Source organism: Opisthorchis viverrini (genome assembly GCF_000715545.1).
Source record: "Opisthorchis viverrini unplaced genomic scaffold opera_v5_80, whole genome shotgun sequence".
NCBI lineage: Eukaryota > Metazoa > Platyhelminthes > Trematoda > Opisthorchiida > Opisthorchiidae > Opisthorchis > Opisthorchis viverrini.
The window spans coordinates 905,565-930,655 of record NW_008751735.1 but is presented as its reverse complement, the minus strand read 5'-3'; the positions used below and the strand labels follow the sequence as shown (position 1 = coordinate 930,655).

The 25,091-nt window shown below is 45.2% G+C and overlaps 1 protein-coding gene across 1 annotated transcript in view; it reads right to left on the bottom strand.

Moving 5' to 3' along the window:
- T265_04663 (hypothetical protein) overlaps positions 1-24,449 on the bottom strand; it is a gene marked incomplete at both ends in the record, with an annotated part of 37,328 nt that extends 12,879 nt beyond the window's left edge. Inside the window, 11 exons of the mRNA XM_009169454.1 lie at positions 1,247-1,309; positions 1,965-2,107; positions 3,631-3,712; positions 8,062-8,272; positions 11,263-11,367; positions 14,954-15,072; positions 15,592-15,880; positions 16,975-17,047; positions 17,834-18,064; positions 24,285-24,340; positions 24,372-24,449. Of these exons, the coding sequence (XP_009167718.1) occupies positions 1,247-1,309; positions 1,965-2,107; positions 3,631-3,712; positions 8,062-8,272; positions 11,263-11,367; positions 14,954-15,072; positions 15,592-15,880; positions 16,975-17,047; positions 17,834-18,064; positions 24,285-24,340; positions 24,372-24,449 (1,450 nt within the window). The remainder of the gene's footprint in view (positions 1-1,246; positions 1,310-1,964; positions 2,108-3,630; positions 3,713-8,061; positions 8,273-11,262; positions 11,368-14,953; positions 15,073-15,591; positions 15,881-16,974; positions 17,048-17,833; positions 18,065-24,284; positions 24,341-24,371) is intronic.
- Positions 24,450-25,091: the final 642 nt, after the last annotated feature.

Below are 25,091 nucleotides of genomic sequence, written 5' to 3'. Positions count from 1 at the left end.
TGATTAGCTTAGAAGTCCCACGGGCTAGCTAGCTTTTAATTAACTGAGGTAACAATCTACGAACGTTTTCGTCAAAACCGCTTGATCTGAGTGGGGAATTGGAGCTAAACAGTTGTGCGAAGGAGGACATGTTTGTCCACTGACTTAACGATCAGAATTAATGGTACCAACAAACAATGCAGGAATCCGCACCGACATTCATCAGAACGGGGGAACTCAGCATATACTGGATTACACGAGAGCAAGCGACATAACTACAGATACACCACCAATGCAATTTAACCGATAATATCAGTTTCTATCGAGATTGTCAGAGTAAAGGCTTCAAACGTGTTGGCACCAAATAGTTCCTTGCGACAGATTTGTAGTGGATCTCTTTCTCTCCATATTTTTTCCTTTCTTCGCCGTAAGGGTTCTTAAAACACGGAACCGGAGACAACTCGGTGATGAACATGAAATCGACGATAACGGCGATGATGAGGGGTAATGTGATAGTTACGGTGAAGAGTACGTTGGTGAAAATGCTACCGCTGGTGGCGGTGGTAACCATGGTGACAGTGAATTTGAGCGTTGGGGATTTCAGCTGGATCCCCCCTTGTGGGACAGACATTGGGGGATGCGGCATAATAGTGTACACATTCGTTGCCAACCGATGTCAGTTTCTATCCAGATTGCCTGAATGAGTATTTGGAGGTGTAGGCACCTCGGAATGATTGTAGTAAGCTAGCACTAAGTCCCTTTCCACGTTCACCTTTATTCTTTCCTTCACAGTAAGGCTTTCAATTAAATCATGGTTGTACGGCAGTGAAGCATCGGTGTAGAACACGGATGTCATGTTGTCGATGATGATGGTGATGACGATGATGCTGATCATGATGATGGTTATGATGATGAGGAGCAGAAGGAAGGATATCTTTCAGACCCTTCCGAATTGCTTATATCCCCAACATGATGAAAATTATCATCCAGAGGAATGAACCTTAAAGACATAGCTACTCATTATTCAATTCAAGGAAGGCGAAAGATCTGGAAGTACAGAAACCACGTTTCGAATAACAATGCTTGTGTTTGCCCCCTAATTCTATAGGTAGTCGGTTGTTCATGGGGACTCTATGAGAATACTTTTCGTAATTCCTGCGTGCACACTGTCATCCAACAGCCAAAGGGCACAAAGTCAACATCACCAACAGTGAACAGAAATATAATCATTCAACACTTTTATAAGCCTTTGGGAGAAGTAACTCACACAACTGTAGTTCCGTTTGAGGATACCGCATGTTCTCTTGTATGAAGTGGTAGAGTTCTGAGACTACAAGGAAAATAGTGATACAGGAAATTCGATAGAAAGACGTACGCATGATTGTGTTTCTAGTGGACGGAATTCTGAGAACAATGTAGGTAGTAAATGACAATTTCAAAAAAGTGCCGCGGCGATCAGTTAGTGAGATCGACACTCAGTGACAGATGTCATCATTGACCCAAGTGTCAAATTCATGAAGAGTAACTGCGACAGAGTTCGACCCATTAATACCGGATTCCTTGCAGCCGTAGTAGCAATATCTAGGCTAACACATCCGTCGTCCCAACCAGGTTACAAGCTTCATTACAGCATGATTGGAAAGAAATCACCTGCTTAATCTATCCACTGCCGTCGAGTAGGATAAAGTAAAAACAGGAAAGCCGTTCACTTGAAGAACAGGAAAACAAATAACACCCTTAATAAAATAGCCTAAACGCAAAAAGAGTGTAAAATGAACTCTGTTTGTGGCCCTTCTGACAAAATCCGATGAGGAAACTCGAGAACCGAGCGCAGCCCATAATCCACCAAGAACCACTGAACAAACTAGTTACAATCACTAGATTGCAAGCAAAACGGCTACCTCACATGATTGAGTCGGAGGTTGCTAGATGTAGCTAGGTTGCAATAATGCGCGGCAAATGGAGAGATACACACGAACACACACCATGTTCCCGAGGATGGAAGCAAGCTTGTAGCACAACTCCGTCGGACCAGTGGAACTGAATAATTGCGCGTGGATATTTGCGATAAAGCTGTTCCCGAGCAGACTTCCGCATGGCTGCGGTTTGCAGTGGTTGGTTGGATGCCCTGAAATGACAACAGTGATCAAATCAGATGCAAATTAACGAAACCAAGTAGAATGCTCACACATACACGCGACAGAAATAGCAAACTAGACTATGGTGGCCAGAAGACACCCAGACACCCTGAACAGCAAGGTCTAAGGCTGGTTGTCAACCGGATCCTAAGGTACAGTTGGAACACACAAGGTAGGATGAGGGGACCTAATATAGTTCGATCACAAGTCGCTTTGCCGGTTGTTTGGAAACCGACGGAGCTACCCAAATAACTGAAACAGCAACATAACCCTAACCCCAATTTTTACCCAGACGGTTAACGAAAAGTGAGCATCGAATGATCTGGTACTAACTAGCGCCATCAATTTACGCGTCGTATCGATCAAGCCATTCGGTTTTTGGTTGCGTGATGTTTGCTCACCAGTCAGAATACTCTTGTTTTTGTGTTCATATGTAATTTGCATATAGTGCGGTTGAGACAAACCAGTGATTCTAGACTTTGCTCACAATGTAGATTTGGACGAGTGTGCCAAGGATAACAGAATTCATACTCCTAGGATTGCCGCAACAATGGCAGAAGACAAACAGACCGCTTTGTTGGGGACCAAAGGACCAAAAACCTAGTCACAGGACTGTATATTGACATAGGAACTCAGGCAATCAGATCTCTCTCACAACCGACCTGCGAAGCAAACCTACATAAGGGGACACGACGGCATGATCTCACGCGATTCTGCACAATGCAATATGCTGAGTAAAGCTCGTTAAAAACTCGATGGACACGACCGACAAAAGTAAACATATGTTTGTTGGCCTCTTGACAAGTGGCCGAGCGGATCTCTGTTGTACGCGTTAAGCATCTGGGTAGTGGAAAGAGAATCAATCACCTGTGGACGGTAAATTACAGCCCTAACTACATGCAAGGCAAAACCCGGAACAAAAATGCCACATCAGGCAGTCCAGCAGAGTAGTAGCAAGATTAAGGTAGGGCACCTTCATACTTCATAGAGTTTCAAGTAACAAGGAATGAGAGCCACATGGACTCTGGTCAAATACGCACGGGACTCACACGACAAACACTAGATCCCTTGAAGGATAGCTGTATAACGTAGCACAAACCTCAAGAATGTCAGGCATGATGATCCCACTGGGGGAGGAGTAGAGCGAGTTGAGTTTGATGAACTTATTCCCCCTTCGGAAGGAATCTACCTTTTAGAGTGCTATCATAAATCGAGGGTCCGGCACATCACAACAGTTTCTGAACAGAAACAACCCGACTATAACGACTAGATGCATGGCTGTCTCTGATAATTGTCTTAGCAGCACATATATTCCGCCTCGGTTAGACTTGTTTTCTGCACAATTTTGTGAATATTGTACGTGTCTGGATAATGAATGTCCTGGCCACCAACATCACAGATATCAGGTAGGTAAAGTGATCCAAACTTGTTACTTCTGTGTGCGAGAACCATTAGCTTCCATGAAACTAGACAAGACAGGCAAAGTCAAGCGCAGCATAGACTTACGACGTACCATTCGTTCCGGTAGGCCTGTAGAATGTTTCGCAAGTCAGCCTCGGTGAGTTCAAAAAATTCATCCGGAACATCCTCGGTAGCTAGGGAGAGACAAACATGAAAGGAAGCGAAGTGACGAATGGAGTGTTGGTGTGGAACATGTCAGTTTTGCAGCCTAGACAACCACATCCGTTTCACGCAATTTCCAATTTGGAGGACGCCACTTCCTGCGGCTCATTTTCTGAGCCAAAATAAACTTCAAGAGTTAAAGCTTAATGTCGTAGGTTCTCTTCGCGTGGTGCACGAAAACGATTGGATCAGCGGACTGATACTTTGACAGATGATTCGTTTAGCCAAAATCTGTTATTCCACTGTACTCGACGCCATTATTGTTCAAGTTTTCCTTTGGGTTCCAACTAAGCACTTTATGATATTGAGTTTTCGACTTCAGAATCTTTTACAACAAAACCATACAAACGATTGACCAAGCTATCACGCGATTGGTGTTAGCGAAGATCGAACATCAGATAGTAGTCACAATAATTTACTTCGAACTGAGTGTACAATCGACGATGCCTGAATCACCGAATCGTCGGACGAAGAAGACGACGAAGACTCAGCAAAGGTTGTATTTGAAGTTCATTTTTCCAAACGGAATGATTCCAAGGTGACCAGAATTTAATTTCAACCGAGGTGACAGGTTGTTTCAGATAGCATTTCAGTTAATCTGATAGGAACACTACTGTTTCAGAACTATTATCATTTTCGCTTCGCTTAGACGTCAAACCTCGGGCACATGTACCTCGGCTGATCACCAGCGTCTAGTTGATTCAGGACGGCAGTCTGAGTTGGATAGAAGCTTACTTAATTGAAGCTGTTGTGAAGAACATAAACACGAAAGGTCGGACAGGGCGCCACAGAACAACAGATCAAGTATTTAGGTTCAACAGATTCGAATTCGCACCAGATTAGATATCATAGCCGATTCAACTGACCGGATGCGGTATGGGTGATATGTTTAAGTAGTCGAAAGGAGCAATACTCAAACAGTAAAACACACATTACTGACGGTGGGAATTGGTGACCTCTCTCCCACCCATTCAGATTATGACACAAGCTCAACACAGAAGGGTAGATACGACAATATTAAAAACGCTACCCGTTTGAACGATTGAGTGTGGTGTTGCACAGTCATTCTGATGACCTAATCTGCGTCTTATAAGCGACATAGCAAAAATATCAGGCACGATGGAAACTCATGAAGTAGTCATCGGATTCAAAATGCCATGATACGTTTACCAAGGGAACTAAAACAGTGCTGAATTTCATCGGGAGGAGAAGTACCTGGCAACGCAGCGCGTTGCTGACTATTTGTTTGGTTGCGTTCCTCTCTTCGATGTTTCAGTGTAGTAGTGTTTGTGTGGTGTTATCCTAACCGCCTCTTACATTCGCAGACCTGTCTTCTATCAACCTGGCCTCTTGAAACTCCAGAGGAATGTACGTGAGCCCAGGCAGTTACTGAATATTTAAAAACTGTCGAAGTAAAACGCAAAAAGCCACCAAAATATCATCCAGCAAACCATGAGTGTGTAAAATGTCAGTGTGACCAGAATAAAGTTGCTGATCAAAAAAGTCCACGTGGAATCGAAAACAATCGCCTGCGGAACAGAGCGGAGTAAAGCTCATGATCAAATCTAATCAAATGACAGGTGCACGCGAGTGTCAACAACTGATACATCAATCTGGTCGTCAGCTAGGATTCAGGGAGTTCTGTGTTTAGACGAAATTCCCATGCAGCAAAGACTGATGTAAGTAGTCCCGTTGCACGCTGTGAAATTTTTACGGGTTCGGTCACTATGTCGGAAAAGTTCGTTTGTATGCTCATAAACGAAACTACTCACAAGGTTGCTGAAAACTCTTCGACAGCCCACGACACGTCTCGCCCTTCTTGGGGCCCATCAGGTAGACGCAGTCCACGAGTTTCCGTTAACCTTATGTTCTACTTAAACAGTACTTATCCGAGCCTGGATTGGAAGCTGAGACGAGAGTGGAGATGCATAGCAATAACTTTTGGCCTCAACAGTATTGATCTAGCTAGCAGTACCAGATGAACGGCTTCCAGTGAATGATATCGATCATTACTTGTCGGACCGGCATCAAGTTCACGAGTTGTAATCACTGTTCCTACGATGATACCTAAAATGAGAACCTCCTCCACCAAGGCGAACCACTTTTCGATTACACAAATCGATAAGTGGTTGATCGAACTGGTAAAAACAAAGCTCACGTGTGCTGGGGCAGCCAAAATGTTCTTGTTTAGTTCGGTGTACAGAATCGGCATACAAACTGTGTTCAGTCATCAATCGACGGTTTAAATGCACAACGATCCACAGATACCACAGAAACGAACGTGTCACGTAAACGATGCACCGGGGGATTGCTTTCAAGCTCACTACGCTCATCACCAATGGGACAACACTGGCGCTTAAATGTTCGGTAGATTAAAGCTGTACGAGGCGATTCAAACAAGGACACAAGGAGGCCCTGATGATGCAAGTCCTAAAACAGCGCTGGGAGCCACTTTGCTTCGAGACAACTGGTTAAGACGGTTCCAGAAAGATAGCAACAAAAACATTCCAGTCAACGGATGTAATGGTCTCTTGTCACATGAGAGATTTCGGTAGTTCTTCATGAGACAGGTTTCTAAAATTTTGATAACGCTGAATCAAGTGGTATTCTAACTAGTGATGAACAAATGGTCGGACTTGAATTCACAGTATGCGACCAAGTCAGAGTTGGGGCTGTTGGCGCAGGAAGTTTCATCAATAAACATTCTTGTTTTTGCCTGTCAACCATGAACTGAATGTTGCGTGTCATTCGGTCGGAGTGTTCTTTTTCCACTGACAGCTTTTTTTGTCAAAGACTGTCACACACCTTGCGGAGAAACTATATGAACATCTGAATTTTCTACTGCGGTCTTAGCAGTCATGGAACGGGACGAGTTTCGGTCCCTAGATGATAAAATACCGTTTAGAAGCGGGAACAGACCTTCTTCCAAATTAAACATCAAAATAGAATGTTTCTACGAGGAAACAATATCTATGCATGATGTGGCGATATGTTACTAGATGTGTTCCTTGTCATATATCCTGATGATCACATCCAACGTCTTTCAAACCTAATCGATCTGGTAGATTACAGTCAGTCTTGTAGCACCCTTTTGGTGTATAGCAGCAAGCGCGAGTACTGAGATGCAGCCAGTGTGCCCAAGCCTAGACAGGGAATGTTGAGATGCCGCGGTTGGGTTCGAAAATGAAGAGCCTTCCGGCCAGTAAGCCAAGGACTTAACCAGTGAGCCATTTCGGCTCTCTGGCAGATTACGATTGTTGTAGAGTTTCTTTCCTCAACAGGTGCAGTCGAGCTGGCCATATCTAGCACGCACTAATGACTATCAGTACTAAACTGAAATACCTAATTGTGTTCCATTGGATTTTAGTAGTAGTTTCACTATCACTGTTACCTTAAGCGAAAAACATCAAAATCACGATAATCGACGGCATAATATCAATGTTCAATACTGATACTTCGCTTCCGTACAACTACAATTTACATGAAAATATTATAGTGGAGAAAAGAACGAAAGTGGATAGGAAGCGGAATTGGTGATAGCCTCCCACAATCATTCCGAAGTGTCCACATTTCCAGAACCCTCAATCAGACAATTTCGACAGAAAGTGAAAAAAGGAACGCCAGTGTTATCGATTGTCGGCCAAATCTTGCAGCGTCTCCAAATGGGGACAGTGGGGCAAATACGGTCCTCATCCTGGAAGGTAAGTTGCGCCAGCAGCATCAAGATTCATTGAGATCTCCTTCATGCACCTCCGTCGGTTTGGCGCCATTTTTAAAGAATAAGTCCCCATGCATGTTTCAACCGCAAACCTGGAAGGCCAGGAGACTGCTTTGATCAGATTTCTTACCACTGACCAACCTGGAATGAGAGACTGCGAGTGGCGCAGGGACACACTCTAGTACAGCTCAACAGGTCACGAAGGCACACAAACCGTCATACCACGGTAAAGTCCGGTCTGTTCGTGATGAAACGCGAAATACGAAATTGGATGAAACCGCCCAATGATTCGAACTGGACTCGCGTAAGTGTGTCTAACCAAAATTAAAAGCTGTTAAGTTTTCCATTTAGCGATCGAATATGGATCAAAGACATGGCCAAGTAACGAAGAGCTCTATCCTCAGTTGCGTTCCAACTGTCATTCTTCGTCATGGCCTTGGTGCCTGTTTAATACCGCGGTGTCCAACTGCCTACTAAAAATTATGAACAATCTAGCTCGATCAGTACAGAGAGCAACATGAACCTGTAGAAGAAAATTAGATTGGGTAATGGAAGTAATTGGGACCCAAGGTAAAGGATTCGCAAAACATCATTCGAACTCACAAGTTGTCTGAGTGATGGGGGCAAGTCGAAATGCGATGCATTCACGGTCAACATTCAGGTTGACAGAATACATATCGTCGTCAGAACTGAAAAAGTATTGCAAACGGGAATGACTCAGACAAGCTTGCCCGATATCGGAACGTGATAAGTCCAGTAATTCGAACATCAAAACATACAGTTGAATCAGAGACGCAGCTCGTTCTATAACCGGCTAAAACAAGTAAAAGGTCAAATAGATCGAAATTATGGACGAAAATGTTGGTAGTCCAGGTAGGGTAGATGGTCGTTGGCTTTTTCGCTGAGCTGGGCAGTTTGATTGCAAACGTTTCATCACCAATCGAGGTGACATCATCAGTGCGTTACTGGGGAGCGTAGTGGTGCGTAGCGGTGGGTTAGTGGTTGTGCGTTGAGTAGTGTTACGTGTGTGTTAATATACGTGCTGCTAGCCGGGGATGACCTTTGACCGTGATTAGTTGTTCGGTCGGGCGGTTCCGTTGCTGGCTCAGTTTTCCCGTGTCCTCATTCACCGATGCCCACGTGACCTTTGAGCTTGGCATTCCCCGCCATCGTAATCTGGTCGATGTTGGAGTGACCGTTGTCCTTCCGAGTTCCGGCTTGTGACCCTTATTGATTTGAATCCAAGGAGTTCCTTGTTTCTTTGTATGTGAATGCAATATTCGGTCCCCCTTAAGCGTTCCGGTTGAGATGCTGGTCTTTTGCACGTAGATGTAGATATTGGATCCAGTTCGATTTAATAGTTGAGCGAATTTGCCGTGGAGTACCCGCTTCCAGATCGAAATTGAATTGAACTTAATTTGGATTTAAATGAACAGTAGGAAAATGATCACGACGAACGAAACTGAGAAGTCCGTTTTAGTCTACCCAAACAGGTTGAGAGGATTTCAGACAACAACTAATCACGTCAAACTGAGAGGCTCATGTATTAGCATGGTGAGCTGATGTCGACCTGAACATGAATTGGACTGAGTGGATGAAAGAAGGTAAAAACAGCCGAACCGGCGAAATGAAGCAGTCTGGGAGTTTCGTTCGGTCACAACCGATGAACTTCAAGGCGGCACATCCGGGTGCAGAGATTCTACCAAGTGCATGCGATACTTAATGGAGGAAGTTTATGCAAGTCAGAGTAGGCAGATAGTCAAAAGGAGGTGGAATAATGGAAGCTCGTTGCACTACCGTTGATATTCGATAGGATGAATAAGGGGTTCAAGTCAAGGTAAACCTGTCGATATGAACAGGGGATGTGAGGTTAACGGATGAGAAGGGATTCAACATGCTGTGGCCGGATGGCTTGATGTGCATCAGGTATGAAGTTCAGGAAGCGTTACAAACCTGTACTGTCCTCGTTGCACAAATTTTCCAAATGTTGCTGTTGTCGCATGCTAGCTAACAAAACGATTCGAATGAAATCCGGGTTGCTTGGGGAAAAAGCTAGCATTTTACGACCACATGTATACAAACCAAAATCTAATTTGGACAATTGACCCAAATCTCTGAGTAACAAAAACAATTCGTCCCCATAAATTACTGGAGTAAAGCAACCAAGTAATTAAGCAATTAATTAGGTAAGTAATTAAGTAATTTACTGTCAAAAGTGGGGCGATAAGGCCTAACGGTTAGAGCACGAATTTACTGACTGGAAGGTCCATGGTTCGAACTAGACCTCTGCCTCTCAACTTGCCCTGTATAGACTTGGGCAACTTGGCAGTATCCCAGCGCTCGTGCTCCCTCCTGACCGAATGCATGATGAAAGAAATTTTTGGCAGCTTACTTCTTGAGTCGCAAGTCAACACCGGCAGTTTCTTCGGGGAACTGTAACCAAAGGGATAGAAACATTGAGAAATAAGCAAAACCTGGAACTGGTGAAACTAAGGTCTGTAAGATTCCTGCGTCCAAGTAAACACCACATAAGTTAGAATGGAGCCACTGTAATCTAGTTGGCACCAAGGGGGCCCGCTCTTTGCCTCTTTGAGGATAATAGACTATGTGCACCACACAGTTCAGTACAATGGCATCAGTTACCCACATCGAAGGCTAAGCTGAAATCCGGAAAGGGATTTTAAATTTGAGTTCGCATGAATGTGGATTTGCATGGACTGTACATCCAGCCATAATGTGTGCACTTCGTTTTTCAGTCGGCATGGGCTAGTGATTGCGTCAGCGAGTGTTCAAAGTTTGATTGGCCCTAGTTTGATTGGTCACTAGAGAGTGCAACCGACACAACGCTTCAAAAGAGCAGACGATCGGCAATTCAATTTTGGATGTCCTCCAACAAAGCTAATCCCACTAGTGTCAAGGCCGCTTAGCTGTCGCATACATATTGGAAATCTATATGACGGGTTGTGTGAGGGTTTGAACCTTCAACATACACCAACTCAAACTGATGGATTGAATCTTACTTGGGGAGGACTCACTTTTGGGAAGTAGGTGTCACAACTTAGAGAATGTAAGTTTACCTATGACCGGGGCGGTATCCAAAGCGCTGCAGTATTGCCAACAGAATCCTACCACGGCACATCTGTATTGTCTCCATGATCAATGTAATGGATACCACTGTGCACACTGGTGTCAGTCCCATGGTCCCCAACAGGGGGTCTTGAAAATCCCGCTCAACTTTCGTTCTCTCAGTACCTTCTACAGGGCTTTTCCATGGTTTCTTGTGCGGTTTTGAGCTTGATTGGTTCGTGGGACGACAGCGTCCCGAAACGACTAAGCCCTTTAGAGTTGTGTCCACCACGAATCAACACCAAGCGAAAAAGATGCAATCAGGTTACGATGAAGTGGTGCTGAATTAGCCAAAAAAAGTTGAGGAAATTAGATACCTATTGGCAAAAGGACTGAAAATATTCATCTAACCAAGAGCTGATGATGTCAACTCGATTGGTGAGAAAGTTTGCAAGGTATTCGAAAAATACGGCAGACGGATCGACCAAGAATCAAAAGGAGGTCGGAACAGACCCAGCTCTCGGACTTAAAAGTCCATGTGAACATGAAGATAAAAAAACTGGGAAATACAGCAGAAGGGACGAATCGTAAATTTTTGGAATTAAAAGTAATACAGGGTTCCCAAAGAATCAAGCAACCCAAAGGTCTTAATTCCGGAAGAGGCAACTGTACAATTACGTCATTTCCTTGGGAGAAACAGGTGTAACACAAGAGAGCATCAGCAGATAGATTGCTCACCTTGAACTGGTCAAACTGAACATTGGATTCACTCTGTGACGCTGCACCCATAGATTCCATTCCAGGTTCCAGGCTAATGCCCAGAAGATCACCAAGTGTTTCAGGCTATCAAGACAAGGTGAAAAGGAGGGACTGTTGTGCACCATCCGAACTACTATTTTGATACCAACTGATCAAAATCAAAGCACTACAAACCGACGAACTGGTTAAATGTCAAAGTAACTGGAATGAAAAAACCTCATATAACACCACAGTTGGCTCAGGGATATGTTGGGACGAGCGACGCTCCAAATCCGATGGGTTAATAAAACAATCAGTGGTGCAGCTGTGACACCCTCTTGGTGCCTAGATAACAGGTCATCCGAAGTAAGCACACGGGCTTGGATACTGTCAGATTACCCGAGCCCAGACTCAGGCAGTCGAGATACTGTGGTTGGGTTCGAACCACAGACATTCCACTCAGTAACTTCAGGTCTTACCAAATGAACTATCTCAAGCTATTCTACGGAAAATCAAGTTGACTCCTGGATTGGTCACCTCGAATTCCAAGGAGGTAATTTTCAGCAGTTTTCATTTTGGACGTATCAACACTAAGTCTTTCGTTGGAATTCCGGTTGAAATGTTTACAGGCCGAATTAGAAACTCGATAAGGTTTACATAAGCACCTACCTATGCCCACAATACAAAGGTTAAGTTAACGATAACTCTTGAGTCTCACATTAACTAAGATCTGCGTGGTTTGCTCGTACAAAGAGTCTGACCTTAGTTTGTCCGAATCATGAAACACAAAGTCACCCCAACTGCACCAATCTACTCCCTCGTTAACCGTATATCAACATTGAGCTTATTGAACAGTACTGGGGGTGGCCAACCACATCCAACTCGATTAATGGTGAAGTTGAATTCGATGGAACTTTCGCCACTGTAGCCGAGCACACTGTCCAAAAATAGCAAATGTGAAAGGTGTTTGGCATAGTGCTCGGTAGGGGGCGAGATGGACCAAGTGGTCAGAGCACGAATTTACTGACCGAAAGGTCCGTGGTTCGAACCCGACGTCTTGACTTGCTCTGTATAGGCTTGGGCAACCTGGCAGTATCCCAGCCCTCGTGCCTCGTTCGTGTGGGCATGGCAGCAGGCATCGAAAGGGTGCTACAGCTGAATGATTTAGTGCTCAGTTCACGTCGATTACCACTCACATTCTTCACTTTAGTGAGTTACTCGTTCTATCCGTTCGGATCGTGATAGTCAATTGTCGGAGTATACATGCCTATCCTTTAAGGATGATGTCGGTTCTTGAATGGGCCTTATCATGGTCCGATGACATGACTGAACTTTTGTCTGTTGAAGATACCAATGCTCGAATAACCTTAACCTATACGGTAGTGCAAAAGGATTCCATGGGTCCATTATTTCACAAAACACTAGGCCCAAATATCACATTTTCAGCCGAGAGGTAGCCTTCGGATGAGAATCATCAGTGGTCGTTGGCTTGTTCGCTGAGTTGGGCAATCATCAATATTTGTCGGAGCGTTTGCCGTCCGATTAAAATGATCTGGACCGAACACCAGTCAGCCATGCGTTTTTCTGTCAACCGCACGCAGCCAATCGATTATGTGATGGCTCAAAACAAAGCATTTATACAATTCTATGCGAAAAGTGTGACGCTGACAAAACGACGATTCTGCACGACGTATCTACAAAGTATTTCCCAGCTCCCAGAGGTTGACATATGAGAACGTATCGTTGACGTGGAAGTGCTCGATGACAGGACAAGTTTTCGGATTCCACAGGCAACTATATTAGAGGGAATGCCTCGCAATTCGGCTCATCTGAGTGGCCTGGTAGACCGAGTGGTTTATACTAAACTGCCATCTCGACAAAGCGACATCCCATGATAATAAGAACCACAAAAGTAGCAGTTCAACTGTAACATCCTTTCGATGTCCAGCTGCCATGCCAACCGAAAGAAGCACGACCGCTGGGATATTGTCAGGTTGCTCAAGCCTAGAAGACGGAAGCAGTTGAGATGTCGGGGTTGGTTTTGAACCACAGACGATGCGGTCACGCGTTTACCACATATCCATCTCAAGTTCACATCCCTCAGTGCTCTGACACGAACTGGAAATGCAATCACCGAAACTGCAGAAACAAGTTGAGTGACACCGGAAAAGTGACATTGGTAAAAGTAAGCGTTTCTTCTTGCAATTTTGCCAGAACATTCATTGTGGACTAAGTGAACAGTTCTGTCTCACTTTCACAAAGGCTGTTGAAAAGAGAACCCGGATTGAAATGAAATTTTATGACCCAGGGCAAAAACATTCGATACTGTTCAGTAGTCATCCTACTACAAAAAAGCCCCATCGCTGAAGAGACATTTTCGAAAACCGTGTTCCCTCGAAGGGAGAACGGTGTACACTCCGATCATTCTAGCTCCAAATCTCTGTGAATCACCTAGCTGAACTCTGTGTCACAAATCTACAGTTCTCAGTCAGGAGAACCACAAACTCGGTTTTCAAGTCACACACGCATGCGACCTGGTGTAGCTTCTATGTAAGTGAACTACAAGCACTATCAAACGCATCGAGATCAGGACATCATCAACTGAAGCCAATCTGTGATGATATGAAAGGCGTGATCCACCTTGCTTTGCTGTCCACATGTTTCAACACCGTGTGCGATCAGGAAGACCAGCGGCACTATTGGGTAACCTTCTGCCTGGCAACAGTGAGTAACGCTGGTTAACATATCTCATAAGTTGACAAGACACTCCAGACCCGCTACTCCGACCGCAAATGCTTCATGTATCTGTTTCACCGATATGGAATCAGTTTTACTAGCAATGACAGCGTAGCTCTATGGCTCATTCCAAGTGAAAAGCACACCGATTTTCAGAGATGAGATCTCTGTAGTTTTTTTGTTTTTTTCGTAGCTCAGACTTCAAACTGCGTCTTGTAACCACACCGTTAGTAGACACTACTTTAAATTCGGCGCACATCTACGTGGACTGGAAGCCATTTCAGGTTAACAGACACAAACTATGCCGCGCCCATATGGAAGTTGGGACATGAGCAGACATAGGGGTGGGACACTTGAGCGAAACAGTACGGTGGATCAGGCCGATCACATCAACGACTGAAGTATGTTTCATCTCGTGAACATGACAGGCCGAAGAGAAGTCAAACTGAAATTCCCACCCACAGACAGCAGTTTTGCCTCGACGATCCTCCCACTGTTCTATAAAACAATTATTGACACACTGATCCACAACGAATTGAGTTCGTGACAGTTAAGCACCAGTATATATTACTGGTGTATTACTGTCAATCATGACGATGATGAGCTTGGTTCTCAACGGTGCATATGCTTGGACCTCTGCCAAGTGAGGTGAGCTTGCTGGATGTTCGAATGAGCGAACATTCCGCACTTTCAGTGGGGCGAATAGCCTGCCCGGCAACTTGGAAAACAACCGAGTGGTAGATCTGGTGGTGACAACCAGCTGACCCACCAGTCACGACATCTTAGCAAGTTAGTGAAAAAGACTGGAAGCCTGCAGGTAAATGATCAAATTTAAACTTGACCATTGTCAAGACTTCGTTTCACCTATATGGTCACCAAGAAACCGAACCAATTTCTTCAGTGAACCCTTCAGAGTATTATGGCTGAGAGCAACAACAGGAAAGCGATTTTTTACCTCTTTTTGTGTCTGATGATCCACGTCACATCCCTCCGGCTGCCCGAAGACCGACTGTGTTGGTCGTTCGGCAAAAACGCTATAAGGCGAGACAAATTCCGTCTCAAAGTGTACATCCGCTGTGAAACAGAAACGTGGGAAACAGAAGTGCCGTCACCGATGGGAAACCGACTAACCACAACCAAGAATCAAAGTTACTTTTGAAGGTCATTCGAAGGAAATTAAAACCTTGATTGCATTATCTGGCCCGTAACTTCAGTACTTAAAACAAAGGATTTAATAGTGATGGGGCAAGCTATGCGAACAGAGGCACGACAATCTTTAAATTCGTTCTAAAGGGTGACGTGTCTAGTTGTCGCAACCATACCATCCAGTGACCCCGACAATTACAACAGCTAAATACACTCCCAAGAGTTTTGAGTTAATAATGGGAGGTCAAAAAAGAAAGTTGACAATAAGGGTGATCAAGCCACCGGATAGCTCTAATAGTATATTGTTCGCCTCAATTAAACGATCGCCCTTCGATGAAGAGGTGTGATATGCTCTAGTTCGATACACATACTGTCACTTTCCCCCATGTCTGACGCCTGGAGAGTGATGGGGATGATACCGAAAATGAAGGTTATTCAGCCACTTACACGTCCCTTCTGGCTTGCGAAAGGGCACAGTCACATGCTCCATACAATCCTGGTCATTCGAGTCAGGTGGTAGAGTCTCCAAAGCAATCTCGGTTGGGTTGATAACGTCACCTCCGTCTGAGTGCGTTTCAAAAGGTTCTGTTGTTTTCGCCACCCCAGAAATGGGTGCGGCGGGAGTTGAAGGTATCGGATGACCAGGTGGAAATTGTTGAAGTTGGAGCAACGCTGAACCACGCAAAATACCCAGTTCAGCTGGATTCGTAGCCTCTAAATTCATCCTTCCGATTATCTAATCAAGGAGGAGTGAAAACAGAAGGGGAACGATTGACCACCAGCATGAGGGAAATGAAGAACCAAACACAAAGCCTATTTCGACAACCCGCAGTATCTTGGATATCGATGCAATGTCGGTTATCCATACGGTATGGCTAAACAGTCAGTATTCCATAAATAGAATATCTATACTGGCTAGCCACAAATACTCATGACATTGAACACAGTGAGTAGAGTAAACTAATCGTTTTGGGAAGCTAGCTACAGGATGGGTCGCTAAACTGACACTTCCAAAAAGGGTTATTCTTCTTGAGGGGCTTCTTTGTGAGGACTACCGTACCATGCATTAGTAGTAACCTGAATTACTTGTTCTTCGAAAACGTACTATATCCGCTCTGCTTCTGGAAATGGTTACGTGTATCCTAATTGACCAGTTGATCCAAATCGAGCCTATCCCTCACTGCTTTATTCCGCTTCTTGTTCTATTTATCGTGTCACCCTACTTCCAGCTTTGTGGAATCCGTCATACTGCTCCTGGTTCTACAAGAGGTTTGAATACAGATGACTGAACCACATGTATGAGGTGTGCTACATTCCAGAGTCATACGCGCTGCCGCCAACGCACGGGATCCTGCTAATCACGGCTCACAACAGCCAGTGAAAACTAATGAGTTCGATCAAGTCGGTACCTATTGGACACGACCAGACAGTTGGCTCGCTGATATACTCAGCAGAATGACCACACCTTGTTCACATCCGATGCCTTCGTAAAATCATTCGGATGATTTTACGGGAATCTCAAAGTATCTCAATAGAAACCCAGACATGACTATGTGTGAAACTAAGGTGTCCTAATGGAGCACTTAGATACTGGCATAAAACCAGAAGCATTGAATATCCACTATCCCCTATTCGGTCAGCATTTTTCGGCTTTTATCGATACCACCTTAAGGTCACTACGGGCTCAGCGTGAAAAACTTTATCCAGGTATCTTACGAAAGATACCAGAACAACCTGACACGACAGGTGGTCATCACCCCCTTCTGGTAAATGATAACCGCGGAGAGCAAAGGTGCCGAACTAGCCAGCGTGAAAAGCATGTGAACTTACTTGCTCCTGAAGAAAGATAACACCGAGCGGACCCACCGCCTCCTTGCCTTCTTCGGATATCAAGTTCTTTATTCTAAAAATACAATGAAATCCTTAAGTGGACAAGTAGCCAGAGATGACTCAGGAATCAAAGCTCGAAATTACAGACCGAAAGGTCCGTGATTCGAACCCAACCTCTGCATCTCAACCGCTCCTGTATGGGCATGGGCAAACTCGGGGTACCTCAACTCTCGTGCTTCCTTTGGATGGAATGGCAGTTAGGCACAGGAAAGATGTTACGGCTCAACAGTTAGTATATTCTCATTCCTATTAGGCGAACAAGGAGGGGAATATGCGACATTAAAGTTTCCTTGTTCATTTCTATTTCTTTTGGCCTCAGGAGTTATTCAAACAAAGTCCAGTGTGTGCCAGTGGAGTAGCAGTAGTGACAGTAGTGACTGTCTCTCATAGCGAATACATAGCAGGATATTCACGGCTGACAAAATTCAACGACAGTGAAACTCGAGTCCAGTGTTCCGCATATGACATTGATCAACCAGAACTGTTCAAACGAATGATATGAACACGAATTTGGGATTGTAAAGTAGTGATGAATCAGTCTGAACGTCTGACGACAAACTACGCATTCCAGAACACCGTGATGCAATCATTATCAACTTTTATTCTCAACTAAGTCCATTTCGCACTTCTCCATCTGGATTAGGACTCACTAGCAAATCCCAGAAGAAATATCCCAGCCACCAAGGCTTGGATATTTTTTCAGGTAACTGAGGTCCAGACAAGGTATCTTGAGATACTTTCGACTTCAAGGTACGCTACCATATGCTATTTTCGCCACGTAAAACATCAATATGCTTACTCCGCAGAATTCGAGGCCAGTTCCGTCAAGATGGACCAGAGGGGTAAGGAAGGTCTGCCGGACCACAAGACACGCTGGCCGCTGTCCAGCCGGAAACACAGCCGTATTTCCGCAGCCAAATCGGTTTGCGTGGTGCGTTTGTCTTCATCTAAAATGAGGTCAACTGCTGCATTGTTCACGAGCCCGGAGTAGCGAAAAGTGACAGTGAGGTCAACCGGGCGACGATTGTGACTGAGCAATGCAAAATAGAAAAACAACTGTGAGAAGCGAAAACGTGAACGAAAGCAAACCAACAAGCGGAAACACTTATCCATACATGAAAGTGTTAGGAGCAAAAAAGATATGAAACTCATGGTGAATTTAAAAATTTTATTAGGAAATATGTCAGGGTCACTAAGCACTGGTTTGTCTCGCCCCACGGAACCCATCCGGGGAGACTGCAGCAATCAACGGGACTCAGCTAATTGGAAAGGACTTCGATACCTTTGGGTGGCCAGTTATGAACTGTCCACCCCCGGGTCATCTTCATCCTATACACGATTGGGTGAAGGCGTTTCTTCCAAGCCAACCACCTTCAGGCTAATGAAGTAGATGACGCAACCTGTGGAATGGGACTAGCTTATCTAGCTGATCTTCCCTGAAAACCGTCTGGCGTATCTCAGCATCATTAATCTGATGTTCTCACCAGACCGGCGAAATGCTTCGCAGGCAACAACGGTAAAACACAGGGAGTCTCCGAAGATCTTCCACACACAGTAGCCATGTGTCTGATCTATAAAGTAGGACAGATTGACCCGCAGCTATGTATGCTCTACCCTTGGCAACCGGGCTGTCACGTCGACGCCAAAAATATCGGACGTTAGCGAATGGTGCCTTGGCATTCTAATTTCGTTTTTCCCCAGTCCACCAGAAATTCTACAGGTAGCCAGCTACAGGGACTTATCTGCCACATGGATCGATTAATCTGCAAGTATGATGTTTAGATTTGATCACACTCAGTCTTGCAGTAACACCATACTTTCAGGGTTTAAAGCGCATGTCCAACTGCGCAGCAGAAACATGAAAGTTATTTCAAGTAATTTGCATTTCTGAATGGTTTGATCTAAGAAAAGCAAAGGAGTTGGCACACAGATTGTTCGTGTGCAAACGCCCAGAAAGAACTCGCCCCGCGCTGTCAGGTGCAGAAAAAGACTCAGTCGTGCAGCTGTAGCACCCTTTCGATGCCTAGCTCCCATGCCAGCGGAAGGAGGTACGAGGGAGTGGAAGTTGCCAGGTCCCCAACCCAAGACAAGAACAGTAGAGGTACTGAAGTTGGGTCGGAACCACGGGTCTTCCGCTCTGTAGACTGGAGCCCTAGCCACTGAGCTATTTCGAGTCCAGCAGCACATTGAGTAGGAATTTAAAAAAAGGAGATGGAGGGCATCTTTGTGACACCACTGAATGTGGTGAACTTAGCAGAGCTTTCAGTAGAAAATTGCGGAGGTATATAGAACCGCTGCACCGCCAAGTAGTGTCACTAACGATCAACGGAATCAAAAGTAGGTTGGAGATCGAGGAAGACTACCACTGTCGGTCGTTGGAAGAAGAGACGCAATTCTGCAACTTATCGCGAAGTGATGATTTCTTCGATGCAACCCCGATCAGGGTGAAACTCATCTTGATTCACGTGAGTCTAACTCCTGCTATTACGGACCAACCTATGTGGGATGACACCAGAGAGCACCTTGCAAGCCATTTCATTCATTGGAGAAAGGCGGCATCCCTGTTCCCATAAATATGAACATGCTAGTCACCTGGAAGAAGCACCTTAAAAATATTAAAGGTCCTATCTCCAATCCGCCTTACAGTATGAGGTCTAACTGTCCCTCGTCTGATTGCCCCCGGTTGGTGTTCCTGACATGGTTGGAGTCTAAGGAGGTGTAGACCACAGAATCACTGCAGAACTGGAGCCCAACCACGACGACAAGTTGAGAGCCTCAGATCAGATTATGTCACCAGAGCTACCAACGGCATGATCAGCTTCAAATAAGGCAAATCCGATGGTGAATCTCCTAATCTGACATGTCTGACGATAGCCAAGTTTCGGTACCAGTCAACAATCCACGCTCATTACCGTCACCATCATCACAGCCTTGGCAAGGCCAATTCTAAAATCACCGCTGTTGCTGACGGTTTCTGACAGAGATGCTACAAGGGCGTAGTGAGAAGCTACCGAAGACTGGGCGGCCTTTCTGACGGTCCTGCTCACAACAGTTAGTTGGGCAAAGTTAAAGGTGCAACCTCGGGCAAACGTCGTGCAGTGCTGGGGACGCCGCTCGGGAACAAACTCCCACTGCATTCAAAGATTGTGCTCGTGCTTCACGGGAAGAGTTTAAGGAGAGATTTATCCTCTTTTAGCATAAAACTAAGTAGTATCGTCTAAGTCAACAGTTATAGGTCAGTAAACGCTTAAATCTTATGCAATCACGGAGGAAAACACTCTATAGATGAAAGTGGGGTGAGGGGGCTTGCATTGGAAAGCTTATTTCCCCTGTGAGAGCAGCCAAGAACAAAGTGTCCATACTAACTTACAGGGTTGGTGAAAATTCGTGGATAGTCCGCTATGTCTTTCACCTTTCAGAGAGCTCATCAGGTGGACTTAGACTCTGAATTCAAGTCAACCTCATTTCATAACTGAACACCAAATGGGACGTATGTGTAGATTAAAACTCATTTGCAAATTCAGTTGGTGTTAACGAGAAATGCAACTGGATCTACATGAGTAGTACATTCCAATTGAATGTGTTGCGCTCAAAGGGGACGGCAATCAAGATGCCGAAGTAATTTTCTTGCACTCCAGATTGAGTTGAAGAATACCACAAATGAAAAGGTACATAATCCTAGGTCAGCATTGAGAGAACACATTTGAGCAGAATAATGGAATGAGAGGCCATCAACGCTATTGGCTCGACATCCTTTTCGGAACATACCCAACAAAAGCCTAGCAGGAAGCGGAAAACTTTAGCTCAACAGTCGGGCTAGAAAGTAACATGCTCGCCATTCAGATCGGTTACACATCATGTACCCCAGGGCTTCGAGTCATAATCCAAGGGAATCATGTGGACATAGGGAAGAGGCGCAGGCTTCAACCTGATCAACTTAATTTGCTACCTCAAAGAACCTGATTCACAATCGAGTGCTGTCTTCGTCCCTTCAGCGGAGAGATGAACTGGGGGTTTTCAGGTTTTCGGTCTTCCGGTGTCTCAGAAGAGCTGGCGCTGCATGATGTCAACGAATTTCAAACGAATAAATTAGAAAACGGCTTTTCGATGTACGGCAGAAAACATCGTGCACCATCAACTGCCGTGCTGGCCGTGGCTGGGTCATCTGTCGCGCAGGCGGAGGTATCGTCTACCGAGACGAATGTCGTTCTCTGTGTCTGCTTTAGGAAGGCGCGATATGCGGTGTGGACAAAATTATAACTTGGTAGAAGAGCATGGACGTTGTTGATGCACTCCATAACCCTGGGTAATAATTGTTAAATTGTGATAGTCTTTCGGTGTCTAGTTGCCATGCCAGCCGAAGGAAGCACGAAGGCTGGGATACTGCCAGGTCGCCCAAGCCTAGACCGGGGAAGCCGAGATGCACGAATGGTGGAGTTCGAACCAGGGGCCTTTCGGACAGTACGTTCGCGCTCTCTAACCCCTGAGCCATCTCGCCATAATCCTGGATAGGATCTCTTCGACATCTCCCCATGGCTCGATTGAAAATATTGCAAGAAATAGCATCTCACCCATGTCACTTAGCACTCGTGGTGCCAGTTTCCTTCCGGAGTATGACTGAGTTCTTGGAGCTGAGGTGCTTCAGGATACCTGCGATGGGCCAGCACCATGTCCCTCCTATATGTACTCTTTTCTCTTTTCATTTTAAGGCTCTGGATTTAACTAAATCGACTTTGTAGTTCTACGGTAGTGGAGCACCAGTGTCAAGATGGCGAGATAGCCCAGTGGTTAGAGCGCGAATTTACTGACGAGCGACATCTGCCTCTCGGCTTCCCCTGTCTAGGCTTGGGAAGCCTAATAGGATCCCAGCCCCCGTGCTTCCTTCAGGTGGCATGGTAGGCACCGAAAAGGGTGCTGCAGCTGAACAACGTCGATCAGTTGTAACGATGGTCTGTCGAAAAACAACTATACCACACTAAAACTAGAAACGATCCAAAAAACGTCTGCTATGCGCAGCACAGTCGACAGCCAGATTTTCACGCCATATCGTCTGCACCCGCAGGACAGGCCAATAGTTCAAAACATTAGGTAAGACTCTGGGCAGCGTACATCATAAAAAGCCGTGGTTCTTCTGGCAAATAGCTGAGTCGAAGGCCAAACGCGCGGAATCTCAAACAAGCCATGTTCTTCAACCTTGGCAACCGAGAAGTACAATTCCGCTTAACAGATCTGTATCCGGTTATGCCCAGCCGCAGTCCTTCTCCATTCCTCAGTAGACACTCCCGAATCATCCGCCAGCTGTCTAAGCGAATTCTCCTATCAATTTGACTGTTAAATAAAATCAAGCAAGATTAATCCATGACGTGCATTTCATATGAAGGCTTTCAAATTCCGTACCCTTCATCGAACTGACCAACAGGCCTCTCTTACCGTTGTAATAAACTTATTTCTTGTCTGAAACAAACACACCAAATTCAAGGCTGGTCACGTATCTTACTACTTCCCCATGAGAACTGCACTTCATTTTTTACGCAGACTAACTAAACAGAGGTAGGCAAATCCGCAGGAATCAAACCAAGTATGTGTATCGATCACCACAATCAGGGCAGCTCACTGCTTTCAACGCACAACCGTCCCTTTCTGGCATTGACGCTCGCCGTCAGTTCCATTGGTCATAGCTTGAGGGTGTTTCACACTCTAATTCTTCAACAACCTCGTGGTCGAGTAAAAGCATCTGACATGCTACCACGTGTGAGTCCAACATCAGTCAATGATAAGCAAACAGTCCACTTTCCTCATATCTCCTTAACCTTGTTATCGATTGTATCATGGGAAAGTCCGATCCAGCCCCTGGTACCTATGGGTAAGAAATACTCCCAGAACGTCACCTTACGGACAATCAGTACGGTTCATTTTTATGAATACTATCTTATTCAAGCACATGCAGTACACAATAAAATAAATAACTGCGCTGCGCAATTTGGTATGCCCTTCACGTCTGCAAAGAGTAGTGTTGCTGGAGTACTGAATGATGCTAAACGAACCAACCAAATCATTTGCTTAGGTAACCGCATCGCTACCAGTAGTCTCTCTGCAGACGAAGTAATCTCTCGACCATAGAAGACCAACTCATGTCCATTCGCAATAACCTTACGTAACAACAACCTACTTGTCGAACTGGGTCTACGACGCTACAGTGCACTCCATGCTTCTATTCGGTTCGTAAACCAGACTACTTCAAGCGGCAGATATAAGAAAGCTTTAACTGATTGACCATCGAAACCTCTGGCGTCTGGCAAAAGACCAGCGATGTTGAGGTTCGCCGAATGTTTTATTGGAAGAACTCAAGGAGGCAGCAGCTGGGCTGATAATACATCACAGATTTTGTTGGCATGGCAATGTATTCCGAATGTAATGGGACCACCTGCCCAGAGGTGCCTTTTTCACCTAACCATGCACGAGGTTCGAAGGAACGTCATGATCTGAAAGCGAAACATGGAAGATATTGCCAGTCAGTCGCACTAACAAATGTTACCTGTCAAGATGCGAGGCTTGAGGCGACACACGCCAATCTTAACAAATCCTGGCAGAAATGGTCCAACTACATACCCCAGTCGCTGTCTTCAGTGTGCGGCTTAATGTCTATTTAACCACGTTGACGATGATTGCTCCAACACACACATTCCCAACTGGATCCGCAATTCCGTGTTTCAAGTGTCACCTACAATGCATAGTATCTTCATCTTCATCTCTTAATCACCAATGAACTAAAATTGTGGCACATGGAATTGATGTGTGACTGACCGTGGTTTATAGCTGCTGTTGCTGATAACTGCTGATAATAGAAGCGATGCTGATGACGATGCAGGGTTGAAAACATGAACATTTCAGTCGCTTTCTGGCATTTGAACCCATCACTCATCTCAATTTGTTGATCACGATGGGATCGGTAAGTCACTATCTGACCCGTACTTGATCGGACCGTCCAGTTGTAACACCATTACGGTGCCTAGCTGCCATGCTACCTGAAGGAAGCACAAGGGCTGGGATACTGCCAGGCTGTCCAAGCCTAGACAGGGGAAGTCGAGAGGCAGAGGTCGGGTTCGAACCACGGACCTTCTGGTCAATAAATTCGCGCTCTAACCACTTGAGCCATCTCGCCCCCAACCTGCACTTGAAATCTAAATCGAACGACAGACTTGAAGGTGAGTGCGTATGGTAATGGAAGGAGCACACGGATATGAACTCACATAAAAATGTGTTTTGAAGGATCCAAAGAACGTCGTGCACATGCGATTTCTAGTGCCTGGAAAGAAATAATGATAATTCTGAGTTACCTTGATTAGCGGTTTATTTAGAGGCACATCGATGCTTGCCTTGTGTCCAGTCGGGTATTGCACAACCAGAGTGGGCATTCAAAAATGGGATAGAATGAGATTATACAACCCAAATAATGCAGACCTGCAAAAAACGTAAAGGTGTGGGTTAGTGATTTCGGAGATGGCGAGGAAGTAACAAGGTACATCTCATCGCCCTGGTGGACGTCATCGATATCGACTGCCAAATCGCCGACGTGTTATACAGCGGCTAAAACGGCCAGTTTTGCTTGCCGATGGTTTGGGGGTGATGGAGATGGATAGGTATTTATTGGAGGCGTGGATCCAGGAGAGACCGGATCATCCGTTGGAGAGATTTGCACGAGAGGTTATGGATTGAAGGCAACAGCTTGTATGTTTGTTCGCGATTGGACACTGTCTGTCAACGTACCAACCCATCGATGTATCTAGTCTCCGAGCTATCATCCACTGGGACTGCAATAAACAGTGCAGGTAAATTAGATGCTAATGAAAGCGTTCAGCTGTAGCACCCTTCCGGTGCCTAGCTGCCATGCCAACCGAAGGGCTGGGATACTGCCAGGTTGCCCAAGCCTTGACAGGGGAAGTCGAGTGGCGGAGGTCGGATTCGAACCATGGACCTCCGGTCAGTAAATTCGTGCTCTAACCATTTGGGCCATCTCGCTAATGACTTGCATAATTTGCACCCAAGTCACTATTTGA